The sequence below is a fragment of the Rhipicephalus sanguineus genome, chromosome 1, assembly GCF_013339695.2.
Source record: "Rhipicephalus sanguineus isolate Rsan-2018 chromosome 1, BIME_Rsan_1.4, whole genome shotgun sequence".
Classification (NCBI taxonomy): Eukaryota; Metazoa; Arthropoda; class Arachnida; order Ixodida; family Ixodidae; genus Rhipicephalus; species Rhipicephalus sanguineus.
In genome coordinates, this window is record NC_051176.1 from 64651837 (window position 1) to 64669608 (window position 17772).

The 17772-nt window shown below is 46.2% G+C and overlaps 1 protein-coding gene across 1 annotated transcript in view; it reads left to right on the plus strand.

The window, feature by feature from the left end:
• Positions 1 to 2369: 2369 nt before the first annotated feature.
• Positions 2370 to 17772, plus strand: part of LOC119392307 (uncharacterized) — a 120165-nt gene continuing 104762 nt past the window's right edge. The window contains exon 1 of the mRNA XM_037659677.2: positions 2370 to 2465. Coding sequence (XP_037515605.2) covers positions 2408 to 2465 — 58 coding nt within the window. The 5' untranslated portion in view covers positions 2370 to 2407. The remainder of the gene's footprint in view (positions 2466 to 17772) is intronic.

A 17772-nucleotide genomic window follows, 5' to 3' on the forward strand; every position in this document is an offset into this window, starting at 1 on the left:
AGCTGAATTGAATCACAAGAGGCAACGCGAAACATGTGACCAGAAGCATCTCAATGTGAAGAATAATTACAAATGTGAATCAGCATCTTTGTTATATTTCCGACTCTTCTAAAAACTGAACTAGGGCGCGTGCAGCAATCTTTTGAAAGGTTTCTGTTGGCCATGGACCCAAATCTTTTGCTAATGATAGCGGCCGTCTATCCAATCTGTTTAGTTTTTCTAAGAATTGTTTACGGGGAACAGCATAATTTTTGCAGTGTAGAAGGAGGTGTTCTATGTCTTCTTCTGCCTCTTCACATGTACATGTAGCGCAGTTAGTTTTTTCTTATCCTATATAGGAAGCTCTTAGTGTAGGCAGTGCCTAGACGAAGTCTGTGAATTAATGTTTCTACAGAACGGCTAATTTTAATCGGAATTTGAAATTCCATTTCAGGATCGATTGTATATAATTGAGAGTTTTGAGCTCCGTTCGCGAACCAAGTCTCTTTGGACAATCGATCACATAGTTTGTTCAAGAAACATCGTGCATCACTCGCCTCGAGAGGTAATGGAGAGGTAATAGAGATAAATCGTTATCTTGATGCGCTGCATGTGCCACACAATCAGCTGTGACATTTCCGGTGATTTCACAGTGACCTGAGATATGTTAATTTGTTATACGATTTTCCTAAGTTGATGTCTTTAATACACACTAATGATGATTACGAGTCACTTAAAATTACCCAGCGAAGTGGTCCTGTCTGTCTACATATGTAGCGTAAAGCAGAAAGCATAGCAAATAGTAATGCCGTTGTGGACGTCGTAAAGTGACAGAGCCGAAAAGATTTTCTCTCTTGGTATTCAGGTATGGAGAAAGCTGACGTAGAACCTTGTTTTCGACAGGACCCATCAGTGTAAACGCTAATACGATCAGCATAATTTGTGTAAAGATGGGCTAAAGTAAATTGTTTTATTGCAATAATGGGCATGGCACACTTTCGAGTTAACCCCGGAATCGATGTGACAATTTCTGGAATGGCAAGTCGCCATGGGGGATGAGTTGTGCTCGCCGACCAGTATTCATGAGTAGGTAGTCAATTTTTACATTGCATGGTATCTGCATGGATACGGGCAGCGGTTCTTTCTTGAATCGCTCCGCAAAGAGGATGATTAGCGTGTTGTGTCGCCAATCGAAAGTAGTGCCTACAGGTTTCTGTAAATCTAAGCGCTTGGAAAGTTGGTTGACGGGACTCCACAATAACCAAGGCGCTATTATACTCTTCTTTTGGAGATCATTATGCTCTTTTCGGAGAGTTGTGGGAGGCATGACTCCCCAGTAGAGAGTTTACGTTTATCTTTAAAGTGAGTTAGTTATACAGGGTGTTTGTTTTTAGACAATACAGACTTTTAATAAACATCCTGTGACAGTCAGGCTCCAGTCCTTTCCGCACACGAACTTTACGTCGGGAAGAAAATAAATGCTGCAGCTAAAATGAGATTGAAGTGACTAAATAACAAAATCTCGTTAATTAACTTTTTTCTCATTTATTGACTTTAGCGCAGTTTATATTATGAAGTTGTAGTCTGTGAGAATTTCTGGCATACCCACGTTTTTAGAAGTCACAAAAGTTGCACGTAATTTGAGATAGCCATCATCGAATTTTAAGGGCGATATCGAAACTGACCGCGCCCGGCGGGCAGGAAACGCGGCCAGTATGTCACGTCAGAACTATCCATGACAAGGAAGTGACGAAATTTGAATGAAGGCGCGTCGCGGCCGTATGTTATAGAAAGCGCTAAGTCGTCTCACATGCACCAGCGGCTCGCCTTGCCTAAGCGTGTGATGTTTGGTGCTTCCTGTTTCCTGTTTCCTTCGGGCTGTGCGCAAGAAAACTAAAATATCCAGCTTTTTCTTTCTCTGTAATGCATAAAACTCAAGGAAAGCCACTCCTGCGCTTCTTGTTGCAGACATGCGAAATAGTTCTTTGCGCTTGATTATAGATTAAGAAAAATCAGATAAGCACCACACATCGCCCGCAAAGAATAAGCGGTCTACTAGTGAACTTCAGACGACTTACCCGTGTTTCACCTATGTGTATTGTTAATTGAAGTCGAATAGACTTCGTTTCCGTTAGACCACCAAGTTTGCGTTAACCGCACTTTGAAACTCTATAGCTTCCAGCACGTCCCCTAAGTTTTTATCATTCCATGTGCTTGGCGAAATTTGATGCACTTTACGTATCTGAGAGGAAAGCCTTCCCTGCACGTTTTTGATAGCAGTGACCCAGGTCGGGTCGCGCCTAATATACGTTCTCAGGCTAGCGTAGCATTACTCGAGTAGTGTCTGGGCGAAGGCAGCGCTTACGATACGTCTTCGAGTCCTCTGGAAACGTCGAGGGTGACAGTATTCTTAGACGTGCCGACCACGATGCGCGCCGTCGTAATTGCCGCATGCTCGCTCCTCGTGTTCGTGGTCACGACTACGGGTAAGTACGAACAAGAGGGTTGAACTCATTCCTATATATATATGGTGTCCGTTAAAGGGACACTAAAGAGCAAAACGATTTTTCTCGCATTAGTAAAGTAGTCTTCCACGATACCAAAAACACCACGCTTGCTGCGAGAAGACGCTTAATAAGCGAGAAAACGCGCAAAAAGAAAATACAGGTAGCGACGCCACCTTGGACTTCCCGCACCATTTGCCCTGACGTCACATATTTTTGACGGCGCCTGCTTGGGCCTACGTAGTTCCTAATCAGTTAAATCGAAGTACATTGTCCTCTGAGAGGGCCGGAGACTTGACATAATGAGTTTGTAGAAATTTCGTCGAGCCAGTGGCGCCAAATACGTTAAATGCTCTTTGAAATCTCTTACGTCACGAATTACAAAGTTCGGCGCGAAATTTAAAAATGAGACTTTGAGCTTGCTTTTCTCCTCTAATAATAAACCTATGGTGGTGAAATAAACTACACAAGAGTTCTCCGAGCACACTTTATCAATCTAAACCAATTCATTGATTCTCTTTAGTGTCCCTTTAATCTGCCGTTCATCGACGAAAAATCAAATAGCAACTTTACGCATCCACTACACTCAACCACGGACGAGTTCATTCTTCTCACACGTAACGAAAACCTACCGAGAACCGAGGCGTGAATTACAAGGGGCAGAGGGGAAGGGCGCGCCGAGGTACGTTGTGCACGTAGGAGGCTTAGGTGCTTGTAATATAGGTGCTTGTAATATAACGTACTCCCAACTAAATACGTATAAAGGAGATCCTTTTTCCCGACAACCTCTGCACCGAATTTCATTAGGCTCGCTGCATTTTAAAAAATAAGGAACCTACTTTATGCAAGAAGAGAGTTTTATTTTTGCTATCGGTAGTAAATAAGAACTGTTGATACTTGCGAAACTTCAATACAACGGTGAAGTTTCCTACTGCACAAGTCAACTATGAAACAATGATAAAACTGTTTTGGGAACCTCTCCCACCCCCACCCACCCTCATAATTCATGTAAAGGGAAAAAGAATAAGGTTTACAAAGTACGCTTACGTGCGCCCCTAAATTGCGACGAAGATTTTCGCGAGACCCTGGCAAAACCGTAGCAAGTTCGCGTAAAGTGTAAATTCTCATAAATGTGTCCGCATTGGATACTCAATCGGATTCTCTATAGAGCACTTTCTATATCTGTTTTTGAAGCAGATACATATTTTATCTGTCTTTTGATTTGAAGCATTTGATTCGGTGGAAATCGGAGCAATCGTGCAGGCACTACAGAATCAGCGCGTCGACGAACCATATAAAAAAATCTGGAAGAAATCCACAGCGGATCCACAGCCACCACAGTCCTCCATAAAAAAGCGATAAAATTACAATCAAGAAGGATGTAAGGCAAGGAGACACTATCTCCCCTATCCTACTGGCCGCGTGCTTACAGAAGGTTTTTAGGGCCTTAGATTGAGAACAGTTAGCGATACTAGCTAGTGGTGAGTACCGTAGTAAACTGCGAGTCGTTGGTGACATTGCCTTGATGAGTAACTCAGGGGACGAATTGCAAATCATGATTACTGAATTGGATAGGAAAAGTAGAACGGCAGGCGTCAAGATTGATATGAATAAAACTAAAGTATAATGTTCAACAGCCTCGGAAAAGAACAATAGTTTGCGATAGGTATCAAGGCACTGGAAGTGGTAAAGGAATACGTCTACTTAGGACAGGTAGTGACCGCAGAGCCGAACCATGAGACTGAAGTAGCAGAATAAGAATGGAGCAGGCGTACTCAAATCATCAAGGGTACTTTACCACTATCCCTCAACAGAAAGGTGTGTAACACCTGCATCTTACCGGTACTTACCAACGCAGCAGAAACCTAGAGGCTCACAAAGAGGGCTGAACTTAAATTGAGGACGACGCTGCGAGCAATGGAAGGCAAAAAAATAGTTGTAACCTTAAGAGACAAGCAGACAGCATAGTGTGTCAGGGAACAAACGGGTGTTAAGGACATCTTTGTCGAAATCAAGAAGCAACGGGCATGGGTAAGGCACGTGGTGAAAAGGCAAGATAACCGCTGGTCATTAAAAGTCACCAGACTGGATTCAAAAAGAAGGAAAGCCCGCGAGGGGGAGGCAGAAAGTTAGGTGGGCAAATGTGATTAAATGGGCCCTGCAAGACTTTTCCAAGTAACTATCTAATGGCTTTGTGAAAGGAGTTTAGTGACTCATGAGTCGACGGCCGCAAAAAATTTTAGAATCCGTCTAGTACGAGTGCAGTTACAGAGATTTGTCCCAAGCAGTAATCGCTTCCTCTCTTCTCTCGTCCCGACGAGCGCGCTGGAAGCTAAGCAGGGAGGGATGGCACGGGGGAAAGAAGTTACGTCACACGGGCGTCATGACCTTCAGCATTTTATCTTTTTTTTTTTCTTCGAACGCGCGCTTTACTTTCAGTGTGATCGCGAGCGCGCACGCGGGCACGTAGCGGCCTTGTTGGGTCTTGATCAATGAATGTTGAAGTCAGCGGTAATGTTGAGAGGCCTGGTTCTCTCGGCAGATTTATTGTAGGAAGCATTGACCCCGGTTTTTGCGTATGCGAAGTCGTCCACGTTGCGGACCACGTGAACGAGTGCATGGTAGTTCAGCGTCTTCCAGGGGTCTTCTGTCTTCAGCTTCCTCACTATGCTTGCGTCCGCCACGGTGGTGTAGCGGTTACGGTGCTCGGCTGCTGACCCGAAGGTCGCGGGTTCGATTCCGGCCACGGCGGTCGCATTTCGATGGAGGCAAAATGCTAGATGCCCGTGTACTGTGCGATCTCGATGAACGTTAAAGAATACCAGATGGTCAAAATTTCCGCAGCCCCTCGCTACGGCGTCTCTCATAATCATATCGTGGTTTCGGGACAGAAAACCCCAACAATTATTGTTATTATCACTTTCCTTGCGTGTCAATGTGTGTGTTCGTGGTTACTGTGTTGGTTGAGACTTTGTATCACCTGTGGCACATACCCGCATAACATGAACTCTGGTATGCGGGTATGTGCCACACGTGACTGAGAGAAAGGGTTTAATGACGTACGCGACAGGTATTTTGCGTTATTCATGTCATGACCAGTGAATCGTGTTCGTCATGCATTGATTCCGTGCTGTGCCAATTTTGGTATATTACAATTTATGAAGACGACCAGGAGAGCGCCCAGACGTAGGCGGCTAGATAGATAGATATGTAGATAGAAACGCCCAAAGTGCCTGAGGTTCGCTAAGAAATGCTTCGCATTTAAAAGTGTTGTAAGGCCCCTTTAAAGGGACTGTCTACCATCCGTCATCGTTTTTCTGTTTTGTACCGCAATAGAAAGCGTACCGTCTGAAGTGTCCAACCTTGCAGCAGCTTCTCTGGAAAGTGAGTAGAAATTTTTAAAACTGAATTTTTCGATCTGCGTTCGGTCTTCCATTGGCGCGAAATATGCCCATAACACTGGTTGGTGGACGCGATGACGATTGTAGTGCCGGTAAAAATGAAAACCGAAAGCACATGTGATTTCTGTAGAATTACTTTATTTTCGCTGAACACTATTGTAGTGAATGTAAGAGTCGTTTTCAGAGCGCTAGCAGTTAAATGATGCCTTATTATACGATTACAGAACACTTGTTTTTCAGTAAACGCAGTCTATGCGTTTATTTTAGCACTGCTGCCGCAATCCAAGCCAAGTCCATTCATCAAAAAGAGACACAATATGCGCGCTTTCACAGCGCAGCACATGTGAGACATCCTAACAATACAGCGGCACAGTAAGACCAGCGCGGAGAGCCGCATGGCATAGCGCGCGAGTTGAAGAAGAAGAAATCGAAGACGGCGCCGCAAGCAGCGCCACCGGGCGCCTTTTTGGATGCGTGAGAAAAAAAAGGCAAGAAATTACTCTCTGACGCAACTGAGTACGTAAAATACAATTTCAAGTTATACATGTTTGTTTTTAAGCAAAATGAGTCTACTTTCGAGGATTTCTTGTCATACCAGTGGATTGAACCACATCGCCGTTGGGTGACGCTAGCGGTCATTCTTTCACGATTTTCAAGATCAAATTAAAAATATAATTCCTTTTTTATGGGGCAAAAGCGTGCTCGTTGCCACCGATGTGACGAACGATCTCCTCATTTTCACCACAATCAGAAAAATTTCTCCGAGCGGTGGACAGTCCCTTTAAGAAGTATGCGGGGATAACGTGGCCAGAGCAATCACAGGAGTAGGTTGACTGGCGAAACATGGGAGAGGCCTTTACCCTGCAATAGGCGTAGTCAGGCTGATGATAATAATGATTATGTGTTTGTAAACTTCGTGTTTCTGCATATTTTGAAATTTACTAATTTTCTGCACTATTTTTAAATTCGCCCTATACTTAAATCAGGATTCTGATTTGCAAAGTCATCAGAAGTTGACTTCTCGTTCAACTGCGACAGAATGGATTGATAATATTACCGGTTTTCTCTAAAAAAAAGCATGTCTACTTTATTACATTATATATGTGTTTGAATAGGGAAACTGAAGTTTGCCTGAAGCTAAAGAACAGATGATGTAGAAGTAAAATAATGTCAGAAGCGTTGAGTATTGGACCAGCTGCGGCATCCCTGTAAGCCGTTGAGCGAAAAAACAGTACGCGAAAAAGCGTCTCTCCTGTCCACAAAGTTTTTTCCCGAAGACTTTACAAATAAAGCAATATTTATTATCGTCAAGAAAACATATATGTAGATATATACAGGTAGATTCGCATAACCCATCAAAGAGTTTGTGGCAGGAGATTTCGCAGTAAACGTCAAAAATAAGCATGCGATTTTGCGTCTCTACGTAAGACACCTCAAAGTACACAGGTGAAAGCGTTTTCCGCACATCATGATAAATACTGTCAGCAGGAGCATCATGCTGTCCCGCCCGAGGACGCGATGCGGCGTACCCCGTCGAGTGGAAGCGAGGATGCGTTGCTGATACTGAAAGGGTTACTGACACCAAATTTCGCGGCTCAGATAGCCTGCGGGATCGATTTCTGTGAGCATGCGTATAACATCTACCAAATCTCAGCAGGAAATGTATCTTGGAAGATAATTTATATGAAGCTTGGAATTCGCGTGCGCCATCCAGTGCTATACGCCGCACCTCGTGACATTGACATCATCTAAGGTGACCTGAAGGTGACCCTCAACTTCCGAGACGTCACGACTGCGGCTGAGATTCGAGCTGGCGAAGCTAGAATGATGATGTCATGGTAGCCATTGCCTTTTGGCCGCGCCTGTTCCAGCAGGCTACTATTCCGCCCCTGCTCCCGAGTCTGTGTCCGCAGGAAACGTGTGGAAGCGCCAAGAAATTCGCTGCCACCATACGACGATGATAAAAACGATAACGGCAACGACATCTTGCAGCACATGCGGCAGCGAAAGAACGCGAGCAAACGACGCAGGCAGCACGGAAGTGCGTCACACTGCTGTGTATAGTTTCACACGCTAGATGGCGTTAATTGCACCAGACGGGAAGGAGGTATTTCATGATAATTCATGAAACAAGGCCGCGTATCTCGGACAAGCGCAAGCTCACACTGTTTACTCACCAGCAAAGGTCACTGAATGCGCAGAGAAAAAAGAAAAAAAAAACATGGCTGATCCCTCCGTCATAGGAATCGGTATAACACGAAAGCGAAACGTGTCTTCACAAAAGTAGTGCTTATTATGTAGTGATATATGAGAGCTTGTACAATGTATGTTGGTATTTGGCAGCTATAGCACCGTTTGACGTGGTTGCACCCACGTTGACGCCTAGTGTCACATCTGCATCGCGACGACTAACCGTTGTGGTAGCTGAAGTTGTTGACATATACCTGCACACAGCGTATAGTGAACCCCGCGCAAAGATGACATCAACAAGCACATAATAAACACTGGTACTCGATATGCACTTCTCCAAAGCGTCGTCAATTAAGGAGAGAAACGGGACGGCGTGCGCTCCTCAGTAATAGGGTAATGCCTGTGCTCATACATGCACTACCACACTGCGCTTCAGCAACACGGGAGGCAGATGCTCGTGGCTTGAGCCGCGAACGCGCGCAGGTGTTCCACATCCCGGTGGCCTCTGACTTGCTTCACCAAGGCAGGACAAATGCCGTCGACATCGCTGCCTTTCTGCAGCGCTTATTGCAGCAGTTTTATCAGTCGTTGCTATCACACTGGAAGCAGTCGGCGGCGGAGAAACATTGTTGGCGCATCTGGAACTGCACTACTCCGACAACGAGCCGTCAGACGCTAACACGAAGCGAAATGCAAAGAATGTAACTGCCTCTGGGACGACTCCCCGATGCTATCGCGGCCAGTGTTTTTTGTTAGTATCGAGACGCTTTAACCATGGCCTCCGAGAGTGCGCGCCGGCAGGTTGCCTGCTGGCGCGCAATCTCGCAGGCTACGCTTTAAGTGCATCGTCGCCGAATCGTTCTCTATCGGCGTTAGTGTCATGCCGCATTACTTCGCTTCACCGCTCATAGACGGCGGCACCGCACCGCCCGCCTGGCTCCGCCAACAGAGAGCACCGTGCGAGAGAGAATGTGTAAGAGATATGAGGCGCGTTTGTGCAGCGCCCGCGTCTGCCTTGGTAGCTTTGTCGGTAGCGCGCCTGGCGCTTACGCTTATTGTCGCGGACCGAGATGTCGTACTTTCGATTCCCGACAGCGGAACTTTATCTTATAGTCTTTTTTATTGCGATAGCAATCATATGGACAGTCTCGGCTGGATTTTGCTGTCGCCGTCGCCATGCACTGTAATGTATAAGTATATATATATATATATATATATATATATATATATGTATGTATATATATATATATATATATATATATATATATATATATATATATATATCAAAGAAAAATTATTCAGAAAAATGCTTCCGAAGCGCGGAATCGATCCAGCGACCTCTCGCACGGAGCAATAATTCTTGAGGAGGCGAAACTGCGCTCGCTCGGGCGTCCTAATAAAGTCACGGAATCGGGCACAGCGCTCACGCGCCCTCTGTGGTGAGAGTCCGCTAGCGAAGAAGGAAAAATGCGCGCGTCCCTCTCACCGCGCTCTCCAACGAAGCTCGTCTGTTCAAGGCCATCAGTCGCCGATTCGTCGTTCGCGCTTCACGCCCGAATGGGTCTGTTTTTGTGCGTCCTCGCCGGCCCAAATTTTAACGCGACAACGTTAAAGAGCTCGTTTCGCAGAAATACCGGTGTCGGCGTCGGTGTCGGTGAAGCTAGCAATTGAGAAGGCGATGCGCACGGGGCCCGATTACGCTATCGCGTTCTACTCTTAAAGGCGAAGCTCAAGCGCACTCCAAGTTTTTTCGGTAAATGAACGAAAAAAATGGCGTCACATACAGGAAAATTGCCAGCGTGATATATTTTGTACAACGCGAAATCTATGATTGTTTATAACGTGAACTGAATGAGTTAGGTCAGCGCCTCCTGTATTTTTCAGTGCCTGGGCGAACGCTCTCCTCAGGCCGTCGAGCGCGCGCTCCGCCGCCGCTCGCCGCTGCCGCGTGGCGGCGCTGTGCAAGTAGACTACGGGAAGCTGGCGCTGAACGGCCGCGTGTATTACGAAGCTCCAGAATGCGTGTTTACATTCGAGTTTAATTGAATTCGCACTTCTCACAGGCTTTCCCAGGTACGTATGCCGCATGCAGTCGGTGTGGCCGTGATGCCGGTGCGAAAATTGTATTCGAATTTGATTGTATTCGTGTTTTATTTTATATTTCAGGATTTTGCAACCACGTGCTCCGCATGCCTCGGTATGTCGTAATGTTGCGTACCATTGTGCAAAACGAGCGGAAAGAAAAACACTGGTGCGCTTTCGTTCCATGAAATACCAGCTGCCGCTGGTGTACGGGAGCGGTGGCTTGCAGCGATTAGGCGGTATAATTGGTCGCTTAATACAACTTCCAACTACACAAGAGTATGTAGCCACCATTTTCAACCAGAGGGCTTCATAGAAGGATAAAGATGGCGGCTCAAGAAGGATGCAGTACCATCAGTCTTTGCAGACTACCCCTCGCATTCGCAGCCCAAGGTAATGACTGGACGACGCATGGCAAGTATCACTAAACGTGACCGCGTTGTGACCGAACAGCCAACATGCACCAGTAGCAACGCTGCCTCGTGACCGCCGCCATGTGCAACGCTGACATCAGGTCCCGAAGCTAAGGAATCGGAGCCAATGGACACTGCAAGTGCTGCCAGTGAAACAACGGACAATTACGCTGTACATTGTCACAGCTCAAGTTAAATGTCAACACTACGACTTTAGACTTGAACACCGTCTGTTCACAAACATCGGGCAGTGTTGCAAGAAGCGCGTGGATGAAGGAGCTGTTTTTGCTTGTTTTTCGTACTATCACGATAAAACTGCTTCAATATCTGAAATGATGGAATCACTCGACATACTTCCTATTTTTTTGGCACCAGCTGTTGCTTCCACCCAGTGGCAACAAATGTACTTGTCAAAAGATTTACGAAGGGAACGTGAGATCACGGACCTTCTTGGAAGCAGTCTAGCGACATTTCGTGCTAGTTAGCGTATGCACTCAAAGCTTGCGTGTAGTCTGCTATACCAGTAGACGTTAGCATGCATCGTGGCTCTTGAAGCGCCGAAGCTTTCAGTATCAGCTACTGGCAAACACTGCTTTCAAAACTCGACTCTCAGACACTGAAAAACCGACTTGCAGACAAGCGAACATAGTGGTGAAAAAACAATTTTCCGCGCATCACTTGCCCGCGCTCATGTCTGCTCAGCAGACGACGCGCGAGCGGCTCTATCAGCAACAGCCGCAAAAGACACATGCCTTCAAAAAAATTCTTGTTGCCAAGAGCAACAAGTGCTTCACCATTTCTGTTTACAAACGTTTTCATTACACTTCAAGCAGCGCGAATACAGCGGAAAACTCAACAATGTAACAGCTGCGAACCTGCGTTTCTGTGAGCGACGGTGCGACCGCAGCTCTACTTCGGTGGCGGCGCGTGGCGGCTAAAAGGCGCACTAACACCGACGGCCGCTTCCCATTGCTCTCCGCTCCTTCGCCCAGGCACAGAAAAATAGAGGAGGCGCTGTTCTGGCAGTATCGATTAGTAACTGCAGCTAAAATATCTGTCGTATCTACCGATTGATGTTACCAACAGAAATCTTAGAAATTTTGCATTGTACGAGGCGCTATCACGATTTTTATGCGTCGCGTCCATAGAAGAGCGTGTAAAAAATGGCAACAGGCCGAAAGCGTCAGCTGTCGTGCTTCGGCGTAAACCGCATTCCGCCGTGACGCTATCGCGCCGCCCTCGCGCGCTGCCGCGGCCTTGAGATTCTCCTCCTCAAATACTTCTTTGTCCGTGACCTCTCGTTCCGCAGCGCGTGACGCGAACCACTACGCCAGAAAGCGCAGTTCCTTCAGGTAGCTAACGGCGAGCGTTATATACACACCCTTTACCGCTGGCAGGACTCAGAGACGGCAGGCGCTTATAAGCGTTTCTTCATTACCAGAGAGATGGCGCGAGGAGCGCGACGGGCGGATTTAAAAGTCGTCGGCGAGCTCGCTCGCTTCTTCTTATATTTGCGCAGGGAGAACCTTGTCCTTCCGCTGTCTGCTCGCGCGGTTTTCTCGTGGTGAGGGTGAGAGGGATGTTTCGAGCTTTCACCATGATGACCGCGCTCATGTTACGGAGCGTACGAAAGTCACTCGAGCTCAAGGGACGCCGTAAACGAACAAACAGAAGATGAGCGCGAACTATCAAGTGTCACAGCTCGACACTTGAAGCACGCTAGTTTCCTTCGCTGCTTCGGCCGCCTTTCCAACAGGAGCGCTGTTCAAACTGAGAGTATCCATTGGCGAGCCTCACTTCGTATAGCATTAGTTTCTTGCTATCGCATTCATTGCTTCGCCCTTGCGGGGAAACTGTGACTTTTCTTTCTCATCCGTTAGCGTCCATTTTGTCAGCGTCATATCTGTGACGGAAATACGCCAGTGACGTCCTGGTGGATCCCGGCATAGAACACTTTCGTGTTAATATGACGCACAGAGCATAGGTTCAAAGACAAGACAGAAATCAGTAACTACACATGCATGTCGAGAAAACCTCTCTATTATTCAGTCTGATAGAAAGGTCGGTAATGCACTCACTTGCCTTATTTCACAGTGAAGAATCTTTCACTAATAGACGTGCATTCGTACTGCAACTTCTACGTATAACCTTAATCTCGTCAAGCTGTGGTCGCGCAAGCGCACGAATTACAATGCTTTGCTAAATTACTCTTTTTCTTCTTTATATTCGGCAGATGGTTTCTCGCTCTATCACTTATGCAGGGTCCAGTTTGGCCTGCACCGACCTTTCCACAGCTAAGTGCTATTTAGTAAACTACGCCGATGACGCAATTCACGAAGACCTTGACATGCGTTTTGTCCAAAGCTGAATTTTTTTTTCTCGCTAATGCTGGAGCTCTCCATGCTCTGCTAATATTGGAGCTGTCCGTGCAAGTACTAGGCAACGCCAACCGACAGATAGGTAGCATCAGCCAGTGTCAGCCAGCATTTGCCACTTCCAGCCAAAGTTATTATGCACTGGCCGACATTGAGCCAAGATTAGCCAGCATTTAGCCAACACGAGCTAGATCAACATTGCTTCATCTGCATTAGCCGGTGGTAGTCAGCACAAGCCAACATTACTCATTACTTACGGAGAGTTAGCCAACATTATTGAGTGCTAATCAACAGTTAGCCAACACTAGGCATCAACGCTAGCTAGTCGTGCAACAAGTGTTGGTTTTATAGACTATTTTGCGGATACATTTCGGTGCCGCCATATTGGGCTGTTAACCTTGCCGTTTTGTATCTTTAACCACTAAAATTAACAGTGCTACTGTAGATGCATGCGCATAGAAACGATTGTGTTGGTGCATCCGACGTTCAATGACTTTAGTCATTCATGTCGCACTATTCAAAAATAAGAAAACGTTCGTTTAACAGCACAAGGTTGCGGCGCCCATATTGTCTTACGTAAAATCGTCTATACAAGTACTAAGATACAATGCATGGCATCCCCCTTCTTTTGTTTCGTTCAGCAGAGTGATGCCTTAGGTAGTATGCTAGGGTTTATTAAAGGAGTAGTGACATCAACTTTACGCATGTCGTATTTTTTGCTTCCACGTGTAGTTATCGACCCCCTAGTAAAGATTAACCACTGTTAATGCCACGGGGAGATGAATAAATATATGTAATATTGATTAGTATGACCAGTAACAAGCGCGGTTCAAAACGGGTGCAAAGCCCGCAACCTTGCTGCGCTGGCAGCGTTCCCGCGCGGTCACCACCCGCGATCGCGCCCTGATAGGGCCCCATCTGATCGCGTGGCCACACAAAACGGAGTCGCAAGTTTCAGCTGACCTTTCGTCTGCTAGACGCCAGATCGAGCAGCGACGAGGAGGAACCTGGAGACGCACGCTTGGGCCATGCTGGCTGCTAAGAACACAGAACAAGAAGAAACGTTCTGGACAGGACATGCGCTCCTATTCTGCCCACAAAAATGAGCTGTCCGGTGGCTGACAACAAGCGATTTATTCAACGATTTATGATAGGTGAAATACGTCCCCACTGCTCAGCATTTCATTCGCGTCTGCCGATTCTTCCATTACGCCGGGCTCGCCTTCTGTACCACACACACGCACACGCTGTCGACGCCCTGCGCGTCTCGTCCCCAGCCAGGCGTCAGTGCTAGCGCGTCTCACCGATGTCGCTATCAAGCCCTAAAGAAGAGCACATTCTCTGCGTGTAAGGCCAACGTTCAATGCATTGCGGACACGCGTGGAGAGACGTAAACTGCTTGCGCAGTTCTACCTGGAAGCTTTTATAAACTACTGTTGGAGCTCTCAGCGACAAGGACATTCCTTCTTGGGGTAGTTGAAACTCCAATGGCACGCAATGCTATTGAGATCATCGCTCCGAATCATCACACGCTGACAACCGCACGACAAACCATTCGAAGCGGCGCGGCGACGACGATGGATTTGAGACGAACGAACACAGACAATCGAAGTGAAGCCGCTGCCTGGCGTCGCCGCCAGTCGGCATCACGATGACGTTATCGTTACTAGCGCGCCGTCACTCAGCGCCGGGGCTGTGGCCTGTTCCACACTCGCCAACACGGCTGCGAGCAGCCCTGGCTAACACTTCCAGGATTACACAAAGATAAATACCCAATAAAGTGAATGGGAAAGCGACCGTCAGTGTAGCTGAATTGGTAGAGCATCGGACGCGTTATTCGAAGATTGTAGGTTCGGTCCCTACCTGTGGCAAGTTGATTTTTCATCCACTTTAATGCCTTTCCACTTTTGTCGTCATTGTGAGGAGAAGAAAGGGACTTTTGCAATGTCTCGCGCTTGGGTTAGTTAGCACTACTAGTATCCAGCGCTGAATTAGTGTCGTCTGCAACACTTCTATAAAATGTGTTGCTCTTATTGCCGCGTTCGTCGTTACAGTGTAGGAAACCGTTAAAAATGGCATTTCCATTCTCGATCGTTTCTCTGTTAGACGGAACCAAATGAATCCAACAGACAATTAGGCCAGAGAAAACATTGGGGCCATTAATTGTTGTCTTTAAGTGTAGTGTAGCAATAATTACGTAAATTGAAATGAATTAAAGTGGACGAAAAATCACGCGAGTGTTCCACACTCACCGCCTTTTCTACGAACGGCGCTGACTGACACTCCCAGGGATTACACATAGAGAAATACCCAGCGAAGAGGACGGGGAAACGCCTTCCGTCGTAGCTCAATTGGTAGAGCATTGGGAGCGTAATTCGAAGGTGTATATATATATATATATATATATATATATATATATATATATATATATATATATATATATATATATATATATATATATATAATATATATATATATATATATATACGTGTATACGCGGCGACGTCGACGGCAAAATCCCGCCGGGAGTGTCCATATAATTGCTATGGCAATAAAAAGAAGGGGGTATGGCCGGGGCCATGACGCGTGGCGACGTAACTTTGGAATCGCGTATCAACCCCTCGCCCCCGTTTCTTCCTCTCTTACTATGCTACTCCGTCAGGTACCACGGACTCCTGGCCAGCGCCCATACGTGGTACCCGCCCCACCGACTCTGCCAGATTCCGAGAATAGAGTGTACCCTCCCTCCTGTGCAACTCCGAGCCTCCCTTTGCGACCCCCACCTTTCCACCTCTACACCCCTATCCCTTCATTTTATCTATTCCATTTGTTTGATTTTGCACAAGTTTACTCTTACTCTTTTCCAGCATAGTAACGTCTACTGTCGGGCAAGTTGGATAATAGAAAGGGAAGGAATTTTTAGGCGCGAAACAGGAACAAGGACCAGAGAACAGACACACACAAGCGCGCACTCGTAAATGAATATTATTATTCCGACTGTTAGGTTCTCAAACCCTCAAGCATGCGCACAATACCGCAACAAAAGAGCTTACATAGATATACACCAAGCTTCATCACATCATATAAACTACAAAAGCTAACTCATTTTCAAAAAGAGACAATAACGGAACGCTGATGCATTGGTCTCCAAATTTTTGTATGTGCATAGCCTCTGCTAATTGCCAAGCCGCCAGGCTAAAGCCATATGAAAAATTATCAGAGAGAAAAGTCAATATTCGAGAACGTCTGAAACGTCAATATTATCAATAGCAGTGCTCTAGTGATCGAGAAATTAAGGTCACTATATGCGCCATCAGTGAGACGTTTTGGAACGAGCCCGATGACGTCAATAGTCCCGAGCATAAATCACTAGTATTCAAGCTACTTATGATAAAAAAATAACGTCCCGTACATTACAAGACGTAATGAAATGCTGCTTGTGCGTTTCTGTTTCATTCATTACAAAAAAGAACTTCACGTAACAGTGAAGAACGGCGCGGTTTGTGCAAAAGTTCCGTTTTCGCAGGGCTGCGCTCCGCTCACGCGGTCGCGTCTCAGTGGTAGTTTCGTTATCTCGTACTGCTGCGTGTGCCTTTCACGCTCATGAAAGTCGCTCTAACGGAAACTTCGACAAAATGCCGTGTCCGTGTGATGTTGTGCAATGAACCCTTCAGAGCACAAACCACAACGTCGGCTACCGGGCAGTAAAGGCGGGCAACGTTGGGCAAGGCAAATGCTACGTCAGGAGGCCTTTTCAGGCGCGCGATTTGAAGTGCGCTAACGCTGTGCGAACCACTGAAACATGATTTTCATTCAAGATAAGCAATTTCTTCGCACGAAACAAGCACTACGAGGTTTCTGGGACGCTATTTCAACATTCAACGTCGATTTAACATTTGCCTTTAGTGTCCCTCTAAGGAATGTTCATCTCTTCAAGCTTCAATCTTCCCCTGAACTTCTTCATTATTTGTACAACCCCTATTGAACATTTGAAATGCATAAATACCAGCTCGCAATGCATAACATCTACTGAACATTTCGAAAACATTTGAGTTTTGAGTGTGCGCTTGTGTATGTCTTTTCTCTGGTCCCGTGTTGCGCCTAAAAATTCCTTTCCTAGCGAGGTTGGGGCAAAGAGGTGAGCAAGGCGTTGCTGCCCTGACAAAGGCAAGTCATTTTGTCCAAACGTTCGTTCCAGTGACATACATTCGTTCAACAATTTCTAAACATTTTAAGCCTCCATATTCCTCAGAACTTCTGTCTTTTTTGAAGTTCTGCATATGATATATAATTCATAAGCGTGCTGTTGCGCACTTTGTTAACTAGCAGTAACTGAATTCTGTCCCAAATATTATTTTAACACGATAGCCTTGAAGAGCTCGTTTTGCAGAAATTCCGGTGTCGGCGTTGGTGTCGGTGTCGGTGTCGGCGTCGGCGTCGTTCGTTGTGAGCGAAAAAATCAGCGTTGTCCGTGACTGAAAAAATCGAGAAAGATGCAAATAAAATAAATAATAAAAAACCAGGCTGCCTGCGTGGAAAACAGGTGTTGTACCACAGAGCCACGACATTGCTTGAAACTGCTTCGGAAAAAAAACACTATATGAATGTCATGTAGTGGGAGGAGTCTTCTTAACTCATGCAATATTGCGTGGCAGAAGCGTAGAATCGCGCCAGGCGTCAAAACATGTGAATTACGCAACGAGTTGTTGTTTTAGAGGCCCACGCATTAGGAAGCGCTCAGACATATTTAACCATCATCATCAGCGAAAGCATAAACAAACCTACAAAGCATAAACAGCTACGTAGGTTCGTGTGTTGTCTTGTGGAC